Source organism: Vigna angularis, chromosome 2 (genome assembly GCF_016808095.1).
Source record: "Vigna angularis cultivar LongXiaoDou No.4 chromosome 2, ASM1680809v1, whole genome shotgun sequence".
NCBI lineage: Eukaryota > Viridiplantae > Streptophyta > Magnoliopsida > Fabales > Fabaceae > Vigna > Vigna angularis.
Genome location: NC_068971.1, coordinates 11936585 through 11960188, shown reverse-complemented (window position 1 = coordinate 11960188; position 23604 = coordinate 11936585). Strand labels below are relative to the sequence as shown.

Here is a 23604-nt window from a genome sequence, read left to right as displayed (position 1 = left end):
AAATCAAATAAGTTTTAACGTAAACTCTAATATTGATAAAGACACTCCATTAATTCCTGCAAAAGCTCCAATGTTCCAATTAAACACAATAAAAGAAAAATAGTTATGCATGAGATATGATGGGATGAACCATGTTATTAAAGATATTTGGATATTTGATCTCTTATACTTAGGTTTATTTTTTCCTTAGCCTAATTATGCTAATTTGTGTGCCAATATCTATTTAATAGTGACAAATTCTTTGAATGTTCTTTCATTAAAGAGTCTAAGATGATATTTTTATTGATATGATAAATTATTTTAATTTAATTCAGTTGAATCATTATAATATAATAGTTTTTTTCCTATTGGATTTTTTATCTACTTATTAATGTTAGTTCTATTTGATTGAGTAGCTCACTTAAATATGAATCTGGTATCATAATTTTCTTTTATCCTATTTAATCCAATCCATCAGTATTTAATATCTTACAATAAAAGTTTATGGACCCATCTCCACGTTTCCACTTATCAGAATTATATTCAATAACTTTTTCATCATTCGATACTATTTTTCTATCATACTACGTATGTGAAAATCCACAAGTTCATAATAGTGATAACTATACATTCATGAAAAGTGTCTCAAGGTTTTATCTTTTTCCATTTTTCCATTTTTATCCAATTAAAATGTTTTTTATTTATTTTTTATCTATGGGGGAATATTTGAATTGGGATTGTGACAGGAATTTATCATGTTGAATCGCCAAGTTCTGTGAAAGACAATCATCTTCTCAAGACAAAGTTGTGTGAACTCATTAGATAATAAGAGTATAGTTTGAAGAAAATTTATAGTTCATTATAAAGAGCTTGTAAGAAACTAAAAATCATAATTTTTACCAAGAAAAACAGAATTAGGTGCAACATGAAAGAGCCGAAACAGCAGAAGAAAAGACACAAATTTTAATGGCAAGACCACATTAGTTTGGAATTTACATAGCTAAGTAATAACAAAGGATATTGTGGGAAGGAGAGATTGCAGTATAAGCTGAGCATGCTGATAAATATCACTTATCTCCATTTAGATATTATGATGAACTTGATTAGATTCCTCAGGTTGATTATCCAAAGGCATGTATTGTGCCATAATTGCCCGTATTTCTGAATCCATATATCTCTGCACATAATTTATTTCAACAAATAGATCAACAACGAATTCTAGGATGAATATGCATAAATTGTTGGAAAAAGTTTGATCAACAAGACTCAAAATAAGTAAATGAAAACCAAAGCCAGAAACATCAGAATTTTCAATAATCATACCTGGATTCTGTACTTGTAAAATGCATATCCTCCAGAAACAGCAACAACCACGATGAGGATAATCATCCATATGCTCACCCCTGTAGCAGAATATGCACCTGCATTTATAATGAAGTTAAGAAATTAAGAGCTATACAAAGAGTATCTGCAAGGTAAGATTGAAATAAAAACATTGAAGTCTTTGGAAATTATGTACAGATAGGCAGGATTTAAAACACTTGAGCATTCAGAAACATACAAAGAATATCTGCAACACCATCAAGATAATGGAAAGCATACTAGAATTTTCCATTTTGGTTTAAATTGCAAATATAAAGCTCACAAGCTTCTCAAAGAAACCTTGAGACTATACAGATGGAAAAGGAAAACCCAATGAAACATTGAGGATGGACAAAAGTCATGTTCATCACAAAGAGACATTGTATGTTTAAATGCTTATACAAAAACAAACCATTTAGCAAGGCAATTTTGAAAGTGGTCAAGAAAAAGATAGAACAACTAAATAAGTCTCACCTAGACATGTGTCATTTTCTCGTGAGTAGAACAAACCACTACCACATTTGCATTCATAACTTCCCCAGGTGTTTTTGCATTTGCAACCTGGGCATTGGCAGGCTGTTTTCTCTTGGCACTCGTCAATATCTGCAACAAAATCAGAAGCAGAAATGAAGAAAAGCTAATAGCATGATTGCTAACAACTGCAGAAATGTAAATCAAATCCACCAAGAGAAACCACTCTCTCATTTGTGTTTACCATTCTCCAAATACTACAGAACCACCAAATTTAGGGCAACAAATACCTTCACATGACTGGACTCCATCTCCTTTGAACCCAGGAGGACATGTACAACCTTTTCTGTAGTCATCCTGCATTATTAATAAAGCAACAAATGACAATCAGTATCTATCATATCAGTTTTACACCGGCCACTTCAAACCAAAAAAAAGCACAAAAGGATGACTGAGACAACTTACCAGACAAGCCGTGTAAGCCCTGCCACCTTGAGATCCCTTCCAACAACCACCGTTGTTGAAGTCACAGCTCAAGGTTCCAGATGCTGTTAAGAAATTCAAATTCTCATGAGTATGAAACACATAAAAAAATTGAAATTACCATAATTGCAAGCTTCCCAACCTCCCCGACTCATAAACAAGGTAGAATGACAGCGTTGATAGAGATCAAGAGTGTAAATTGAGCAAAAGGAGGTAAAAATATAAACACCAATTTGGTGCCATGATGATGATGTGTGTTCTGTTTGGCTTGTTTATGGAATAAATAGATTTTAAAATGTGTAGAGTGGAGAATGAAGTCATTTATCTGAATTCAAGAACTATTTTACCTTCACAGTGGGTATATCCATCTCCAACAAATTTCACATTTTGTACAACCGGGCATTCACATACTCTTCCTCGGAAAGTGTCCTATAATTAGAAAACAAATAAGTAGATGGAAAGCCATAAAATGTGCACGACAAGGTTCAGTCAACTAAATACCCGGCAAGCAGTAATGTTAGAGGATTTTTCCTTCCAACAACCACCATTGTTTACCAAACACTCATCTGTTTCCATTTCTGCAAACAGTAATCAGTAAAATCATTAGCATTTGAACAAGATTGGATTTTTAAAGTGTCAGCTACCACTGCACCTACGATTCTATATAGATCAAAACTACATAATTTCTTTAATCAAAATTGAAAAACGGAAACATCTAAACAAGAAAAAAAAGCAAGAAATTTTAAATTTTCACCAACTTTAGAGATACCAAATAGAGACACTACTTGGTGATAGATAAAGGCAACATACAGTTCAAATCATTTGAAGCAGTTATATATAAAAGGAAGCAACTATAGAAGCAGAAAAGAGTTCCCGATATCACAGATGATTTCTTCTGTAGAAAAGGAGTGAGGGTGGAAGATTCAAGGAGGAAAATAGAAATTAAAAACAAAAAAGAAAGAAAAAAAGGACCTGGAGTTAAGCAAACGGATGGTTCAGTGGTCTCTAGGAAACCTGCACAGATTGCCTTGAGAACAGCGGGTCTTGACAACTTACCTAAAAGCAGTTAAAAGCATATGTTATAAAAATAATATAATGTAGCAAATAGAAATCAAGACAGCTTGAAAAAATTCCTCGGACCTCTATACTGTCTGTTGTTTATAACAAGAGTAGGCAGTATAGTCACATCACCACGAGTACCTTTGCCAATCTGCAACCCAAGTTAGAACAAATTACCATTCACTCATAAAACAACTTCATGGCCTAAATGAAAGGAAAACGCGACAAGAATAACATAAGGAATGTTTGCATTTTAGAAAGCTAACCTGTGCCTCCTGCTCAGCCTTAAGAACAGGATTTTCAACATCTGCATGGGGGTCCCCAATACAGTCCTTAATCTTCTTCAGATCAGCACCTGTAAAGTAAATAGATTGGGAGGGAAGCAAACATATCTTCATTAGAATGTCTTGATAAACCTCTTTGAAAGAAATAACAAAAGAAAAGTTAGTTTAGTTTATACTAAAAATTTTAAAAAATAAATTGAAAAAGAAGATTTGATTGGGTATATGATTCTTAGTTGGTTTTGGAATAATGACAGTGATACTGCTATCAGCAAAGATGCAAATTTGGGTTTGTTCATCCTATACACTATAGCTTCAACATTTTAGAATGTGCTTATTTGAAGTTTTGTAAAGTTATGCCTGGGAAAGAAAAATTGGGAATGTGGCATTCCCATATTTGATACAATCACAAAAACAAGCCCTGAGGAAAGTTAGAATACTATCTTGTTCTTTCTTAATCTTCATGCCTATGGTGAGAGCTGGGTATGTTCCTTCCTCATGTTACTATGAGATGTTCTTTTATAACCCAACTAATAAGTTTCATTTTCTCTATCTTTTTCCTCTTATCATTTGACTTTTGAAAAATATCTCCAGAAATATTAATTTTAATTAAACATATTTTGAATTTACCCAGGCATCATTTTCACACAAATTTTTCTGAACAATGTCATCCTTCGTTTGTAATAATATGCCTTCGAACAAATGCCTCCATAAAAGACAAGGCAATGCCCCTGGATGCCAAATTATTAAAACCACAAAATTGAAACCACAAAATTAAAAGAAATTATTGTTTGAAATCAAAAGCATCATATGATTTTTCATCTTGAGCAAATTTTGGCAACCCATTCAAAATCAAACACCAAATAGAAACAAAAGACAGTTCAGTAGAGTATGCAGAGAAACATGAACTGCCCAACATACCAAGAGATTTAATAACTTGATCTGAGCATTCTTCTGTGTACTTCTTCTCTTTCATGGGGCAACGAATTGAAAAGTCGGTAACATAGTCCCACCACTGCCAAGGCTTTCCACTTTCATTTGCCACTTTATAGAAACAAGCTTGGCGTAAGTTTTGAACAACAACATCTTTGCCATCATACCCACTACTGAAATCTTGCTCGGGATCTGGAGCACAGTACCTTCCATTGTTTATGCATTGAGACTTGCACTGTTTGCTCAAGAGAAATGCTTCAGGACAAAACCAAGTTATATAGCGAGGGGTAAACTGAGTGAACCCTTTCCGCTCAAGCAGCTGAGCAACCCCTTTAAAGTCCTTCAGAAAATTAATTAGACTGTCACACTTTTGTCCACACTCGTCGTTGCTATTTGTCCATAACTCATACTCAACTCTATCATCAGGATGTGGAAGAGCCTCTCTCCAATCAAGATTCATGTTAACCATTTCCCCATCAGAGAGAGCTTTTTTTATGCTATCCCCCAAGGATTTGCTGATAAGAACAGAAGGAATACTAATATTTTCCACGTAATCATCATCTGTACCTTTCCCTTCTTCAGGAGTGTCCATAGTGATCAATGTTTCTGCCTTGTCATCAGCCACAAGAATAGCTGCTGCTCCACCATTCTGTGCATTCCATGCCTTCAAAGTGAAGTAGCAATCTACCAAAATGACCAGAGGAAAAATTTAAACGGTTGAACCATTTTTGTGTTCCTAACAACCTACGCATGGATATCATCAAAATGACATACACTCTAGAAATAAAATAGGTATCATACCAGAAAAATGTCCCTTTTTTTGTTTCTTTTGTAATGGTTCTACGCCAATGGATACTTTATCGCTACTCCATCATCACAAGCAAGACAAAATAGAAAGCGAAAAACTTAGGGCCTGTTTGATTTCCTTCTTATTTTTCAGTTTTAGAATCTGTTTTCTACAATTGTTTCGTACTACTCAGCAATCAACTTCTCATCCAAAAACTAAAAACAGTTTTTAATTAAGGATAGAAATCAAACACACTCTTAAACACAAGAAATTATGCATTGTTTATTGACATGAGCATTGAATGCAACATTATAACGTCTTTTGGTGCAACTCCAGGTAAACTTACCAACTACTAGGTGAAGAACAATGTTACCAACTAACTAGAAAACGGCTATTCACTATTCAATTAATTGAACAACTAACCGAACTTTCCATCTCATGCCATAAGAAACAAAAAACAAATAAAGCAATTCTGATCTACAACATATTCAAAAAGTTACCACAATCATATGCCATTTCCAAATTTGGTTCTTTTATGTGATATTCATAAAGTGGAGAAGAATTTAAAAGGACCAATGGGAATTTCACCTCCACGATCCACAAGTAGAAAGGTGGGGAACCCTCCTGGCTTGGACTGAAAATTGACATCAGTGAAGTTGAGGCACCCCTTCTGATTCACCTTTGGGTATAGCACAGAGCCGACCAATGTTCCTCCATACATGGGGACCCCAAAATTTCCAATTGCACATTCATATGTCCCCTTCAACGATGAGGGAGCAGTCACTCTCAAACTGTTCTTCTCCACCACAAACCTGCCCACAGTACACCCCAATAACAAACCCCAAACACACAACAAAAGATTCAGTTTTGTGCCCATCTTCTTCTTCTTCTTCTTCCCACACAAGAAAAGGAAGAAGATCAGGATGAACAGGAAAAACTGAAATTCAAAGTGCACTTAATGCAGAGCGTGATCAAAGTTCAAAGACCCAGATGAGGAAAATGAGAAGTTAGGCAGAAAAAAAAAAGCTTTTGAGTTCGATGAAGGTTTATGGCATTCTGGGTCAGCAGAGTGATGCGTGAGAATGGAAAAGCATCGAAATCTTGAAGGCGTCGAAATAATGGGGGAGACGTGTCAGTTAAGTTCAACTGTAATAGGAATCATCGCCGTAGGAGATAAAAAAACAAAACCACCAAACAAACATTATAAGACAATTTATTTATTTATTTAATTATTATTGTTGCTATTATCGAAGGTGATCCATATCTACATTTTTAGTTCTTAATCACTTGCTCGATTTGTATTTTTGAAATCTTCTATTATTACTAGTTAGTATTACTCAAGATGCAATGTGTATTTAATAAACGATTACTTTATATGATTTTTATGTACAATAAATAAATAGTTTTGACTGTGTAAATTATATACTACAATTAAAGTTCACAATAAATACATATTTTAAATACATAATTACTTTTAAATTTATGATAATAACTAATATTGCGATATAACTTTTTTTTATGAAAAACATGCTATAATTGATTGAAAAAAATTAAAAGGATAGATGAAAAGAGAAAATTAATAGCAAAAAATTTGAAAATATATTTGACCAAGAAATATTTCTAGAAAATTATATGGTTGGAAGATAATTCGTAAAAATGGCCATCTTTAAATTCTAATTAATATCTATAGAACATAGATGTTATAGCTTTAGTCTTAACTGATGCTAAATTCAGTAACTAATGGGACAATACATTATTAACAAATATAATCAAATATATTTAATTGAAGAATATCCAAAAATATAAATATTAAATTAATTATTAAGCATGAGTTTATCTATAATTAAATATTCAACATTAAATTTACGTATTCAAACTTGACTTTATCAACATCAATTCCAGAATAATAAAATAAGTAAGATTTGTAATATTTGTTGGCCATGGACGGCGCATTGAAAAAATAATAAATATTTGGTGTGTGAAATTTCTTTTAACACGGTAAACAATTTCTTAGCGACTAATATTTTATTAATTTTATGAGAAATATGATTCGTCATTTTCAATAGTTTTTTCAAATATTTTGAACTAAGTATTTGTTTTTATTTTAATTTTTTAATAAAATAAACATATTTTGTTTTTATGTATTTATTTAATTTATCTATCAACAAAAAATAACTTAAATCAATATATTCTATCTATTTTTTGAATAAATATATTTTAAAATCATGCATTTAAAAAATATCTTTTTAAAATTTAAATAAACTTGCTTAGTTGCTTCATTAATTGACATTTTGACCCAAACACTGATTTACGAGGCATTTGGTTGGAAGGCAATATATGATATATGATTAGAAGAGATGATTATCTATTTTTTACTATAAATTAACAGTTTAGTTCAACTGTCATATTAATAACATATGATTGTTTTACATTATTATACATCTATTATATTATGTTATTTAATAAGAGAAGAGATAAAACAATTTACATGAAGATTAAGTATAGCAATGATTATAATTAAATGGTAACAGAGACCTTATTTTATTAATTCTTGACTATCAGTTTAAAAAAAATATATTTCTGTGTTAAAACTATTATTTTAATGTTCATAAGAAAGATAAATTAGGATTAAAAAGAAAATAAAGTTTTTATATCTGTAAATAAAATATTATGCTATACGCTGATCCATATAATTCATACCCAGTATTATATTAAATAATAGTTTGAATTAAAATTTTATTTTATAAAATTGACCAAAAGTTGAAGCTTATTTAGCTTATGTAATATAATGTTTATCAAATTTTATCTTTTACTCTAGGCAAAATTAACCTAATATACATTTTTTAAAATATAATTCGGTTATGAATTTTTTCAGATTTCAAAATTTGATAGTGAATTTTCAAACTTTGAAATTTGATTCTAGATTTTTTAGATTTTGAAATTAGGTTTGAATTTTCTTAGAATTTGAAATCTAGTTTTAGATTTTCATAAACTTGATTTCAAATTTAGTTTTGAATTTTTTTTCGAGTTTCGAAATTAGATTTTGAATTTCTTGGATTTCAAAACCTAGTTCTGGATTTCCCATATTAAGAACCGGTGTAACATCCCAAAAATACAACAATAAACTATATAATAGAATAATTACATTAATAATAATCCAGATCAGTCTTACATTAGAGTCGAGCGTACGCTCATGATCGAACGGCCTTACAGAAGGAGTTACAAAATTTAAGTCGTTCAAGATAAGCAACCCTGACCGAACGGTTTACAAAAGAAAATACCGAATGGTCATACTTAAATAAAGGGAAGGTGATCGAACGACCACCTTACTATAACTAGACAATGGACCGAACGTTTTATTGTTCGATCTTTGCTTCAACTTCTACCAAATTTTCTTCTTCCAGCGCCTCTTCCAGCCGCTCGTCTCCTTCTGCTCACATCCACACGGATGATCATTGCAATGACAAGGACGGACGTACAAAACCAGACACGACAGGAAACGCAGGGTAAGCTTATGTAATTTAATTCATGCATAAACATACATTTCAACCAATTCAACACACAAGGTACATTTCATCATACATATCATACGAAGCCTATCACTAGACTGACTGTCCGGACTGTATGAAATATGTGTAGCTATAGGCGTTCGTGCACCCGGGTGATGTAGTAACTGGAATACTCTCATCAGCTGCCACCCGAGGTTAGTCCTATTCATCCAAAGTGCCCCTAAGGACTGGACCTCCTGCCGTTTCCACACATGACCTACCCTCCTATACGTGAGGACGAGTACCCACGAAACATCAGGATGAACTGCCAGCACTAGCATAACCATAGTCATACTTTACAAATATCAATTCTCATCCTGAGTCGTTCCTCCCTGGAACGCTCGTACAAATCCACAACATTCCATTCATCTCATATTTTATTCATCTTTCATTATCAATCTTCTTAGTTTCATCTTTCATTATCAAACATCTCAAATTTGTCTTTCATTACCAATCATTTCAATTTCCTCTTTGTTCAAAGGTTATTAAGGACATCAGATACCGAACGTTCAATCCTCACTCAGAACGAGGACGAACACTTGGAACGAGACAAAGAGGTCTCCAGTTCCAGAATAGAATAAGACCGAGAGGGTTACTGTCGGGTTGTGAAAGAAACCGAGTGTAATAAATATAACAAGAAACGAATGGAGCGAACGTTAATTACAAAGTGAACCAATTGGATGAATTGACTCTTGATAGCTCCAACCGAACGCTGAAAAGACCACGTCACATGCTACGACTCTAGGCCGGAATCAATCAGTACAGACACTTCAAGACATTTCAATAATAATACTTAGAAGAATTTACATGAAGAAAACCGAACGCTAATAAATACTTAGTTTATTTGAATTTACATCAAAATATCCGAATGCCAGTAAATGACTGAACACGGTAGAGAGAAAGCTCTAGTCACGTTGGACGAACGCTATTTTCATCAAGATTGATAAATTAAAAACGAGTACGAGCGCTTGGTGTAAGACCGAGCACTACTTAGTACAAGCGCTTGGTGTAAGACCGAGCACTTCTCCGTATGAGCGCTTGGTGTAAGACTAAACACTTATTTAGGACGAACACTTGGTATGAGACCAAATGCTACTAAACTGAAAGAGAAAAGGCTTGATAATTATACTTATATACTACTGGGATCGTGTTTTCGAATAACTACAATATACAAATACATATATATATATATATATACTTAAATTTATAACAGGACAACAATACACAGCTATACTTGGACGAACGCTCAAGCATAGTGGTTTGAAATACAAACGCTCGTTCTCAAATATGATTCTTCCCAAATGAAAGAATCCAACACCAACCAAATTCACTAGAAAACCGAATGGTCGAGGACCGTTCAGTAACGAACGTACAATTTCTTAGGGGAACTCATATCAGGATCATTTATATTCCAACACATTTATTAACATATAGTTTCACAACTTTATACATTCATATTTCATACCATCCAAACATAGAATTTTCATATATTTCATACATCATAACATAACTCAGTCATACTTCATTTCCATTCAGTAAATAAACGAACATTCTTGTACTACAATCATATCAATCGTCATGCATCCAATTCATTCAGTCAACTAACGAACGTTCATACATTACAACAACATACAAATTAAATTAAATAAGCTTCCCTTACCTCTAGCGTGAACGGACGTTCCCAGAGGCAGAATACAATTTCACCACTACCAGTTTCCCTACCGTCAACGCTCAACAATTCCAACTACACCAAGTGACAACCCAACACTATCAGAACTACTCATTTTGAGAATGGTGATCAACATACGAACCCAGAACTGGGTTTGCATGTTTAGGAAAACGAACGACAGAGCAAAGAGAAAGACTTACCAACCCAGCTTCACAAACCGAACGGTTTATCTAGAAGCTCTTGACGCCGGAAGTGCTTCTATGGTGCCGGAATAGTGATCGGAGGAGAGAAAGTGAGTGTTTTCTCAGAGAGAAGATGAAGAGGATGTAGAGAGAAGGAAGAGAGAATGAGATTCTTCAGAAATCTACAAAGAGGGTGCATGCAGAGAGTGGGGGTAAATTTTCTGAAAATCTAAGTTTTGCTTCACACGTTAAAACGAACGTCCCCTCTTCAGTCGACACCTGCTTTCCACTAACTGATTTCCGGATCTCTTCGCTTGACACCTGACGTCCGCCACCTGAATGTCGAGCCTCCCTCTTGACACGTGAATTCCACTAAACGATACATGTGTGGATTTTACTGGTTCTGACAACCGGTTAAAATCCGATTGTAAATTTTCTTAAATTTCAAAATTTGGTTTTGAATTTTAAGGAAATTGAATTTCCCAATTCCTGAAATCCAGTTATGAATTTTTTGAATTTCGAAAACCGATTATAAATTTTCACATTTTAAAATTTGGTTCTGAATTTTAAAAAATTATATTTTGAAATCCGATACATGATTTCTCAAATTTTGAAATTATGAATTTTCTTGAATTTTGAAATCTTTTTCAAATTTCAAAATTTAATTTTAGATTTTCTTAAATTTTAAAATCTAATTCTGAATTTTTTTTGTTACAGAATTTAAAAATCTGATAATATATAATTTTTTTTTATGAAATTTTGAAATCCAGTTAATTATTTTGAATGTAAATGAAATGAAATGAAAGAGTGAAGATGATGAGGCTCAAGGGTGTCATGGCAACACGCAGAAGGAAATTAAATACGATTTTAATTCCTAGTGAAAGTCAAAATATAAAAGTTGCAAGGGACAATTTAGGAATATGGGAAAGTTTGGGATGCAAGAAGAAATTTGTGGGATGCAAGAAAAAGACTCTTTTGGTCTTTCTCGAGGAGATCCTTTAAACTCTTTACACCAATTCAATTGCTTCCTCCACTGTCACATTTTTTTAAAATTTTAAATCTAATTTTTACATTTTAAAAATTCCTACACCCTTATTTTTTTTCTTTAACGTTTTATAAAAAATTTTTCAACGAATATATCACATATATTAATAGACGTGGTCATATCTATTTAAGCTTTATGCTTTTTTTATTTATTTTTAATTTATTAAAATATTATATTTTAATTAATTTATGGATTATTTAAATTCTTTATTTTTTTTATAATATTACATAAATTTATTTTATTTAATTAAATAATTATTATTAATTTAATTTAATTAAATTATTTTTAATTAATTAATAAACGAATATCCGTTAAGTTTTTCTTTTTTGTTTTTAAGTTTTTACTTTATTAAAATATTATATTTTAAATTAATTTATAGATTATTTAAATTTTTTTATTTTTATAATATATTACGTAAATTAATTTTAATTTATATAATTAAATAATAATTATTAATTTAATTAATTTAAAGTAAAATAAAAATCAAATTTAATTAAATAAAATAAAATAAATTTACATAATAAATTATAAAAAAAAATTAAATAATCTATATTTTAATTTAAAATATAATATTTTAATAAACTAAAAATTAAAGAAAAAAACTTAAACAGATATGACCATATCATATTATAACTATTTAAAAATTAATATAATTAAATTAAATTATTATTAATTATTTCATTAAATAAAATTATATATAATTTCGTAATAAATAAAATTTAAATAATATTTATATATTAATTTAAAATATAATAAATTAATAAATAAAAATTAAATTTAATAAATATGGCATAAGATTTTTTTAAAATATAAAGAAATTTTTTAAAAATATGGTAGTGCAGGAATAATTTGAAGTGGTGTAAGGAGTAACCCTTTCCTTTAAATCACAATTGGGCCTTCTTTACAATCCAAAAAGGCCGACGGAAAGGAAAACAACCACTCACTTCAAATTGACATGTCTAGAATCAAATTGATCAATTCAGTTTACATATATATAAAGGTAAATGGGATAAAATAAGACGTTTAATAGGAATACGAGTAACTCATTATGTTGGATGTGATGGTATAAATCCATCAAACTCATAATGTGCCTATCATATATTTTCTGAGTTACACGTGACTCCAAAAAAAATTGAATAAAATATGGCGATTCATGTTGAAAAAAATATCACAATTATAAAAAAAATCACAATTGTGTAATGAAAATTCCTAATGGGAACATCATCCAAACATGGTGCTAGTTTACCTAATATTAAATATTACCATAAGGTAATTATATACTTATAATAATTTAATTTTTAAGTAATATTTGTGTAAAAGTTATTCTTAATTATAATTTAAAATTATTATCATTTATTAATAAAATAAATATTTTATTAAAATGAAAATAAAATTTGAGTAACTAAAATTGTTTCGGTTATAGGACCGAGTCACTAAATACCTTCACAATTTGTCCTTCTTCGCCGTCCGGTTTCGTTCCTTGAGTCTCTTGTCCGCTAGTTCGGTCAGGGTGTATCTGTTAAAGATACTCCGATGCCAAAGTCAGTAATTGAACCGTTCGGTTATCTAATACGACAATGACAATAATAAATGCACAATAATTGCCTCTACCTACTTGTTACTTTTGACTTATATTTATAGTTTTCGAGCATGGGCCTAGGATTAGGGATATTTTAATCTCGGCCCAATCCTGGTCCAGTACCCTTAAACGTGATTTACCTTAATCTCCTTAACATTAATCATTTACGCTTATTTGTTGGTCGTTCGGTCAATTTGTTTTCTTTGTTGGCCGTCCGATTATGTCTTCATTGTGGACTGTAACGACCGTTCGGTCAGGCCCCTCAAGCCCTAGTCAACGAAGGTGACGTTGAGTTTAAATGGCCGTCAGGAGTCGCTTGGAGGTTGAGCTTTCCTATTGGTTTTTTGAAAATGGTGTTTGAGCGGAAGAACATGTGTCACAACAGCACGCGAACATCTTCTTAGGTAGTGGGGACGTTGCTTTGATCTGGACCGTTGATCGTGGTTGATCTTAACGACTGAGGTGAAGTGACGGTTTTCGGAAAATTTTCTATAAATAGGGACGCCATGGACCGTCATTTTCACTCTTTATTCTTCCTTCTTTCCAACCGTTCGATGCATTCTTTTTCCAAGGTAACTTAATAATGTTTGCAGTTAGTATTTCTTCGTCTGAGGAGTCGGCGGGCCAAGGTGGCAGGGGTGCGGTAGGCGGCAACGTTCGATCTTCAAGCTCGGTGTCGTCTTCTTTCCTCGAGAGGTCCGATGAGCGAGAAGTGGATTCAGGGCCGGGGTCACCATTCTACGAAGAAGAGAGGGTCATAAATGGAACGTCCCTCTTTCTTCTAAAGGGCGACGTTCATATCGATTGGGAGAATGCCGAAATGTCCAGCGGTTGGCCACGTGTTAAAGGGTACGACTGGGCTTCCCATGACGTCAGTACCTTTGTGTCTGACTTCAGTACTCGGGAGGAACTTCAGTGGCGGGCCGACCGGTCACACATAGCATGCGATGTGGAGGACGCTTGTTTAATCCATCTGGGGGCGAGTCATCGGAACGAGCGAGTTTTTCATGGAAAGGGGGCCAGCGAAGAAGATTTCTTCTTTGTGTACACCTACATGTTCAACCAGCTGTTCCTTCGGGTGCCGTTCACATCCTTCCAAGCGACCGTCCTCTGGGAGCTAAATGTTGCCCCTTCCCAACTTCATCCCAACGGTTGGGCGACCGTACAAGCCTTTGTGATGGTATGTGCTGCCATGGGGATTACTCCATCCGTGTTAGTCTTTCTCCATTATTTCAATTTTCGGCCTTTAGCGAGACAAGGATGGGTGTCTCTTTCTTCCGTTCAAAGTCGAACCCTGTCAAACCGTACAGTGAATCCTTCAAAAACTTTAAGAAGCGATACTTCAAAGTGATAATAAGAGACTCCGACCGGTCAGAATTCCATGACGAAGTAGGGCTCCCTTTGTTCCCTTTTTATTGGACAAGGGACCCTCGAAAAATAAACGCACGAGAGGTCGGTTGCATGACCCCCGAAGAGCTAGAGGCCCTAAGGATTCTCAATACCCTGCCCTGCCGCCTTGGTGCCCGCGGCTTCGTTGAGTGTCTGAGTCATGAGGATTTTGACCAGATAGTGTTCGGTATGATGTTTTCCATGGATTTGCTTATTGTCTTGTTGTTTAACTTAGCTAAATTTTTACATGTCTCTGCCGGCGCTACACAAAACTAGTTTCAGTTCCTTCCACAAACGTCAGGGGAAAAGCAGTTCCAAGGCTCGAGACCCCCGGACGACTTCATCTAGTTGCACGTCTGCACCCATTAAGATTCATCCGGTGGTTCCCCTTACGGAACAAGTGACGGTGGCTGTTGCACCACCTAATACGGTAGTCGACTTGGAGCCTTCTACTGGGACTGCGCCGACCGCCACGACCGTTCCTTCTTCAGAGAAGAAGAAGAAATCGAAGGAAGGGGAGAAATCCTCTTCCAAGAGGAGCCGTCGAGAGGGAAGCTCGCCGCACCTCATTCCCGTCGGCGTTTTTCATCCCGAGTTTCAAGTGAGTTCTCGTATGAACTTTCACATGAGCTTCTCTCAGCGTGCTGTTGTTGAGCCGATGTCTGAGGGGGACCTACTCAACGCTGCTCTAGAGCTGACCGCCCGAGGGGTGATGTTGACTTGGTGTGCTCGCGAGCTTTTTAATCGTAAGGGAGCCCACGACCTTCAGGCCAAGCTGGACGAGGAGAAGAGGACATCAGATGCTCTCCGGGTTCGGGTGGAAGCTTTGGCCATTGATCACGCTGGATGTGCCGAGTGACAGAATGGCCTACAAACGAAGCTTGATGACGCTCGCTCAGAGTTGACCAAGATCTCTGATCAACTGAAAGCCGCCCGGGTGAGGGCGGATTGATCAGCTGAAGAGGTTGGCAATCTGAGAGTTGAGGTCAAGAGGCTGGGAAGGAGGGAGGAAGAGTTGGCCGGCCAAAACGAAACCCTAACTACCGAGCTACTCAAGGAGAATGAGGCGATCGCGACGTTGAACTCAAATGTGGTGATCAAGCATGAAGAAGGCTTCAACAAAGCGATGCGCCAAGCGACCTTCCTCCTGAATGTGGATCCTTTTGCTTCCGGTTTTGACATCCATCAAGATGTGTTCAACGGGAAGATGCTCCCGATAGACGAGGCCGATGATGAGGATGCGAGTGCGGACGAACCCGCGCAAGTCGACGATGCGGCTCCTGAAGACCCGTTGGTGGATCAAGCCGGGGAAGACGAGTAGGCGGGATGCCGGCCAGGGGGAAATTATTTTGTTGATTTTTTGCTATGCGGCCAAATGTTAAAACACTTAGGTTTGGTAGGTGTTTTCGTGGTGGCCTCTTAATACCATTCATTGTAAACAGCTTCCTCCTTATATGAAAGTTATATTTTGCTAAAGTGTTGTCTTGATTTATTTCCTCGTTTGCCAGATATATTAAGTATAGCTTATGGACAACAGATTTTAATTGTGCTGATACTTTTTCCTGTTTTTGACCGGGCGTTTTGCTTCGTCCAATCAACTATTTTACAAATTTATTTTTTTCATGCCGAGTGGTAGTGGCATCCGCGAGGATTCGCCGTTATTTGCTCGGCGAAGTTGATAGTAGTTATGTTTGGAACTTCGTCCATTAACTTAGTTTTTATTTTCGAGATGCATGGCTTGAGATGTGAACTCGTCGTTCACCGCTTCGGCCAAGCTGATAGTAGTTCATTTTCGAAACTCCGCTTATAAGCTGGGATCTATCGCATCGAGCGACAGGGATTGAGTTGGGAGCTCCCCGTTCACTGCTCGGCCAAGTTGACAGAAATTCTTTTTTGGAACTCTATTCATCAACTTGGGTTTCTTTGTACCGAGCGGTAGAGATTGAGTTGGGGACTCCCCGTTCACCGCTCGGCCAAGTTGACAACAGTTCCTTTTTGGAACTCCGTTCATCAATTTGGGTTTCTTGGTACCGAGTGGCAGGGATTGAGTTGAGAACTCCCCGTTCACCGCTCGACCAAGTTGACAGCAGTTCCTTTTTGGAACTCCGTTCATCAACTTGGGTTTCTTGGTACCGAGCGACAGGGATTGAGTTGATAACTCCCCGTTCACCACTCGGCCAAGTTGATAGCAGTTCCTTTTTGGAACTCCGTTCATCAACTTGGGTTTCTTCTTATCGAGCGGTAGGGATTGAGTTGGGAACTCCCCGTTTACCGCTCGACCAAGTTGACAACAGTTCCTTTTCGGAACTCCGTTCATCAACTTGGATTTTGTTCCTTCATTTGTTTTTCATTGGCAATATTGCAAAAATTTGATCGGGGACAAGGGCCTTAAACATTGTATTAATCATTGAAAAGAAGAGTACAATATTTGATCATTTAACTAAAATAAAATTTCAGATGAGTAACATTCCACGTATTCGGGATCTGGCGTCCGTCCGGATGCGTGAGCTTATACGCCCCGTTACCCAAGGCCGCTGAAATTCGAAAAGGCCCTTTCCATTTAGCAGCGAGCTTGCCGTGGGAAGCCGTTCGCCGCGCGTCACCGGTTTTCCTTCATACCAGGTCACCCTCTTGGAAGCTTCTAGGTCGAACCTTGGAGTTGTATTTTCTTTCTACCATCTGCTTGCATGCTTCTGCCCCTAGCGCCGCCCGACCTTTGCGCTCTTCCAGGGTATCGAGTTCCACCCTTAACTCCCCGTCATTCAAATGAATATCCTCCATCCAACGCCGTAGAGATGGCTTCCCTAACTCGACTGACAACATGGCATCAGTACCATACGTAAAGTTAAAGGGCGTCTCTCCGGTTGTTCCATGTGGGGTGCATCTATAAGCCCACAGGACTTCTTGGAGCTCGTCGACCCATGGTCCCTTCTTTTCGCCTAGACGTTTCTTCAACTCGGCCACTATTGTCTTGTTCATGGGCTTCACTTGACCGTTCGTCTGAGGGTGCTCCACAGAACTGGTCACGTGTTTGATTCCCAAGCCTTTGTAAAACTCGCCTAATTTTTTATCAATGAACTGTCGTCCATTGTCTGTGACGATCGTGCGGGGAAGACCGAATTGACATATCAGTTTCCAGCAGAACTTCTGTACTTGTGACGCCGTTATGGTTGCCAAGGCTTCAGCCTCCACCCACTTGGTAAAGTAATCAATTGCAACGAGGATAAACTTCTTTTGTGCTTGGCCTGTGGGGAACGGGCTGACAATGTCCATTCCCCACTGAGCGAATGGCCAGGGCGACACCATTGTTTGCAGGGCGTGTGGAGGCGCATGTGTGATATTGGCGTGGGCTTTACAGCTGATGCATTTATGAACGAATGTCTTGGTGTCTTCCTCCATGGATGGCCAGTAGTATCCGGATCATCTCAACTAGGTCGTCAACGCTCATGTTCCTCGTGGTCACCATTGGGTTTATCAAGTAGCTCGGCCTCACGGTGGGCGCCAAAATGTTTCGGTTATGGGGCTGAGTCACTAAATACCTTCACAATTTGTCCTTCTTCGCCGTCCGGTTTCGCTCCTTGAGTCTCTTGTCCGCTAGTCCGGTCAGGGTGTACCTGTTAAAGATACTCCGATGCCAAAGTCAGTAATTGAACCGTCCGGTTATTGAATACGACAATGACTGTAATAAATGCACAGTAATTGCTTCTACCTACCTGTTACCTTTGACTTATATTTATAGTTTTTGAGCATGGACCTAGGATTAACGATATTTTAATCTCGGTCCAATCTTGGTTCAGTACCCTTAAACGTGATTTACCTTAATCTCCTTAATATTAATCATTTACACTTATTTGTTGGTCGTCCGGTCAATTTGTTTTCTTTGTTGATCGTTCGGTCATTGGTACAAAAACAATAATAAATTAAATCAATAATCTAAAAAGTGTAACAATAAAGCAATGATTAAAAGATCGTAGGTTTAAACAGTTGAACATTACAATTATTATTTTAAGAGTAAGATATAAGTTTCATCTATTGAATATATTATTTAAAAATAATATAAGCAGCTTATTGCATAATTTTAAAGTTAGAAACAATATGTAAAAGTTAATTTATGTAAAAGCTAAAGTTAAATTTTTAAAGAATATAAAAAATTTATAAAAATTATCTTATTCATAAACTAATTTTATATTATGAAGAAATTAATTTAATTTTTTTATTTTCTCTGTTAGAAATGTTTATAAAGAAACTAGTATATTATTGCTATAAGAAACAAGTGTTATATAGATTTTGCTACAACTATTTCCTTTTAAACGAAGAAATAACTGAGTAGAGATCAGAATTAAAAAAAAAAAATGTAGCAAGTAAATATAAAGTCCTTCCAAGAAAGTAACTCTATTTTTTTTCTACCTGTAAGAGCAAGGCACTCTATGCATGAGTGTTAATAATATTCACATAAAGGACAATATTCAATATTTTGACGTGAAGTTTATTTACATATTAACTTGACATAAAGACTTTTCATAGTTTATTATGAGAATTTTAATATTTTTATTTAGAATTTTATCTTTTTCATCTATTTACAAAGAAGAAAAATAGAATTATGATGTACAATTAACTACCATACGTTCAAATAAGATAATATGAATACTAGTCTTCGTGTGGTTAATTTTTCAATTGCATTTTAAAAATTATAACTAATAAAACTTATTTTGTCTTATTTAGTTTAGACTACAATAAAATACTTAAATAATGGTTAATTTTAGTAACTAAAAATAATTAATCTATATCAACCAATTGATTGATAAGGAGAGTCTGGATGTTATGTATACGAAGGTATCTTTGTGACACTGAAAGTTTGGTAATATAAGTGAAAAAGGAATTTGTTTAGCTAAAAATGATGTGCTTAGTTAAAAATAATGGGCTTTTGAGATAGAAAAGTGAAAATTGAATAAATGGTTACTCCCTACACCATCCCACTTTGCTCCCTGCACCATCACATTTTTTTAAAATTCCAAAACTATCCTTATATTTTAAAATATCCTACACCCCCACCTCTTTTCTTCAACTGATGTCAACTTTCGTTGAAGAAAAAATTCTTCCACGAACGTGCCACATCTGTTAACGGATGTGACAACATCCGTTGTCTTTTTTTGTTTTTTACTTTTTAGTTTTTTATTTTTTTTTGTTTTAAATTAATATATAAATATTATTTAATTATTTTAAAATTATTACTTAATTATTTATAAATTAATTTTATTTTATTTAATAAAATAATTATTATTAATTTTAATTTATGTATTATTATTTAAATAATAATTAAAAAATTTATTATAAATATATTAAAACGGATGTGCTACATCCGTAACAGATGTGGCGACATCTGTTGCTTTTTTTGTTTTTTAGTTTAGTTTTTTTATTTTTTTGTTTTAAATTAATATATGAATATAATTTAATTATTTTAAAATTATTACTTAATTATTTATAAATTAATTTTATTTTATTTAATAAAATAATAATTATTAATTTTAATTTATGTATTATTATTTAAATAATAATTAAAAAATTTATTATAAATATATTAAAACGGATGTGCCACATCTGGAACACATGTGGCGACATCCGTTGCTTTTTTTGTTTTTTAGTTTAATTTTTTTATTTTTTTGTTTTAAATTAATATATAAATATAATTTAATTATTTTAAAATTATTACTTAATTATTTATAAATTAATTTTATTTTATTTAATAAAATAATTATTATTAATTTTAATTTATGTATTATTATTTAAATAATAATTAAAAAATTTGTTATAAATATATTAAAAGGGATGTGCCACATCCGTTAACGGATGTGGCGACATCCGTTGCCTTTTTTTGTTTTTTAGTTTTTAGTTTTTTAATTTTTTATATTTTAAATTAATATATAAATATTATTCAATTTTTTAAAAATTATTATTTAATTTTTTATAAATTAATTTTATTTTATTTAATAAAATAATTATTATTATTTTAATTTATATATTATTATTTAAATAATAAATAAATTTTTTTTTAAAAATCTATTAAACTGAAATATAAAATATGTTTTTTTAAATAAAAATAATAAATGGATGTTATTATTTTTTAAATAATAACATTGAAGGTTGAAGTTTTTTTTTAAATAAAAATAATAAAATAAAATATAAAATATGTAAATGGATGTTACGCATGTCAACATCCGTTGAAGGTGAAACAGATATTGACATCCGTTTTATAGAAGGGCAAATAAGGTATGGGGAGGTGCAGGGAGCGGTTGGTGGTGGTGGAGGGAGCAACTCTCTAAATATTTTCATTGCTTGGTAAACAAACTGGAAAATCATTTAAGAATTATTTTCTCTAAAAACAGTTATAGTTGTTTGAATAAGTGCATTATGATGTTTGTGGCCCATTAAATGTATATTTTTTTTTGATACACTTTACTTTATTACTTTTATTGATGACTATTATAGAAAGCTATGGGTCTATGCATTAGAAAGAGGATTAATTACTTAAAAAGTTTTGAAGGATTTTATGCTTTGGTTGAGAGTCAACAAGACAATAAGCTTTAATGCATTTGTATTAATAATGTTAGAGAGTACCATGAACACTTTGATGATTATTTCCAATAACTCTTTAATTGAATAGTTAAACACAAAAGATGAACAAAATTTTAGTTAAAAGAGTTATGTATATGCTTTTTGAAACGAAGTTGCCAAAGCAATTTTATGAAAAGGCATTATGCATGTTATTAATCTTTGTCCTATAGTTGTATTGAATAATTAGGTGCCTATTAAAGTTTGGTTTGAAAATAATGTTATCAACAATCATTTGTATATCTTCAGTTTTAAGGCATTTGTTCATGTTCTAAAAGTTGAAAAATTCAAGTCAAATGCAAAGATAAAGCATTGCATCTTTAATGGTATTGAATACTATGAATTTGACTATATGTTGTTATAAAGGACTATCCCTTGATCTTATAGAAGAAGAATTTGAGAAATAGTGATTGCAATTCAAAGGACCTATGACAAGGTCAAAGAAAAAACCTTTGGAAGAATGAATCTCCTCGAGGCTCATGATGCTCCATGAAGATTGAAATTCAAGTGACATGAATATCATGGCTTGGAGAGAAATTATATAATAGTTTAGGCAATAAAAACAATTTGTAATTTTCTATTAATTACAAACAATTCGTTTCTGTTTTTAAAATTTTAAGTTATTTTTGGACCTAATGTCTTTGGGATTTCTTTTAGGGTTCTGAGGTAGCTTAAACATTTGTACCAATATATAGAGGCACCAAATACATATATAAACACTTTTGAATCATATTATATGAAATTTCATTATTTGAGAGAGGATTCTCTTAGTTCTTGGATTAAAACTCTTGTTCTTTTAAAAAAATAACATTTTTGTAGCGAATTTTCACTTATCAATATACTAGATTGTGACACCCATATTCATGTCTTATTTCGTATTTTTTTGTGATTTATTTTTGTTGTGCATCTTGAGGATTCAAATGAAAAAATGATTGTGCTATTTCCTAGACATTATTGTGTCAGTTGGTATCTAGAGCAATGGTTTGAATATCCTATTTTATCTTATTTTTCTGTCATATTAAAAAAAATCAAAAACATTCTTGTTTGTGTTCTATGCTTTGTTTTGAATTTTTTTTTTGGTTTTTATTCTTAGAATTTTATCAGGAGTAAAACCGATAATATTTTATCCAATTTCGTTGATTTTTTTTATCTTTTGTGTTCTTTGTTTAAATTGTGCATTTCTATGTTTGATTTGTGAAAATTATCTATTTGTGTTTTTTTGTTAATTATAGTCTCAATTAATTGTTTACCTTGATCTTGCATGAGTTTTGGTGTTGAAGAATAATCTCTTTGGTTTTCTTTGTTTGTGAGTTGAATTGCAAAATTGAAAAAAAAAATAGTGAATCCAAGTCAAAGGGAAACAAATATATATTGAAAGAAAAGAAATAGAGAAAGGATCCAAGAGTAAAAAAAATGAAATAAAAATTATAGAGTTCAATACAATTATTATGTTGCGGTATTTCTTATGATTGTTAATTTATTAAATTATATTCAGTCTTTTTTTAGAGTCTCCGTATTGTTTTATTTAACTCTTTTTGGTAGTCCTATTATCTTTATTTTTATTTTTTAAGTCTTTTAAAATTGCTTGAAGTTTTGTCTAGAGTTTTATATTTTCTTTGATCTCTTGAGTCAATATTTATATCTCGCAACAGTTTTTCTCATTGTTTGCTATATGCTTAAGCTATTGGAGTTATCTACCAAGCACTAAAGGAAAATGGAGTGACAAAAGGTAAAAATGTACATCCAAGAAAAAACCTCTAAGTGTGATATACGAGTGAGGTTTGAGTGAAACACTTAAAAAAGTGGTGAGGTCATTTATGTGTGTATGTTTTTGTGTGTGTGTGTGTGTACATACATACATGACTTCTTCTGAAAATAGTGATCCTCCATCACTTAAGACTACGACAATTGTGGTTGAACTTGAAAAGGTCAACTTACAAATGACTCAAATACAACAACACACTTAATTGAAGTTTGAAAGGTTCGAAAAATCTAATAAAGATGTAACTATGGGATTGAAGAGAGTGAAGAGAAGGAGAAGGAGACACAATGTTGAGACCATTATTCTTATAATGATGAAGAGGAGCATGTTTGCTAAAGCTACTTTTGTTAGGAATTTGCATAAAGAACTGAAGACACAAATTAAAAGTTGCTTTTTTTTTAAGAATTTGCATAAAGAATGAAGCCACAAATTAAAAACATGTTCCTCGTCATCATTATGAGAATAA

At 33.4% G+C, this 23604-nt stretch overlaps 1 protein-coding gene across 1 annotated transcript; it reads right to left on the bottom strand.

Annotated features, from left to right (window-relative positions):
• Positions 1-849: 849 nt before the first annotated feature.
• LOC108329520 (vacuolar-sorting receptor 1) lies at positions 850-6536 on the bottom strand. Its single transcript, XM_017563763.2, has 12 exons — positions 5944-6536; positions 4557-5252; positions 3621-3709; positions 3436-3505; positions 3268-3351; positions 2797-2873; positions 2643-2724; positions 2278-2360; positions 2103-2169; positions 1816-1944; positions 1303-1400; positions 850-1156 (listed from the first exon to the last, which is right to left on the bottom strand). The coding sequence occupies exons 1-12, from the start codon at positions 6230-6232 to the stop codon at positions 1061-1063; spliced, it is 1860 nt and encodes a 619-aa protein (XP_017419252.1). The 5' UTR covers positions 6233-6536; the 3' UTR covers positions 850-1060.
• Between the last annotated feature and the right edge of the window lie 17068 nt (positions 6537-23604).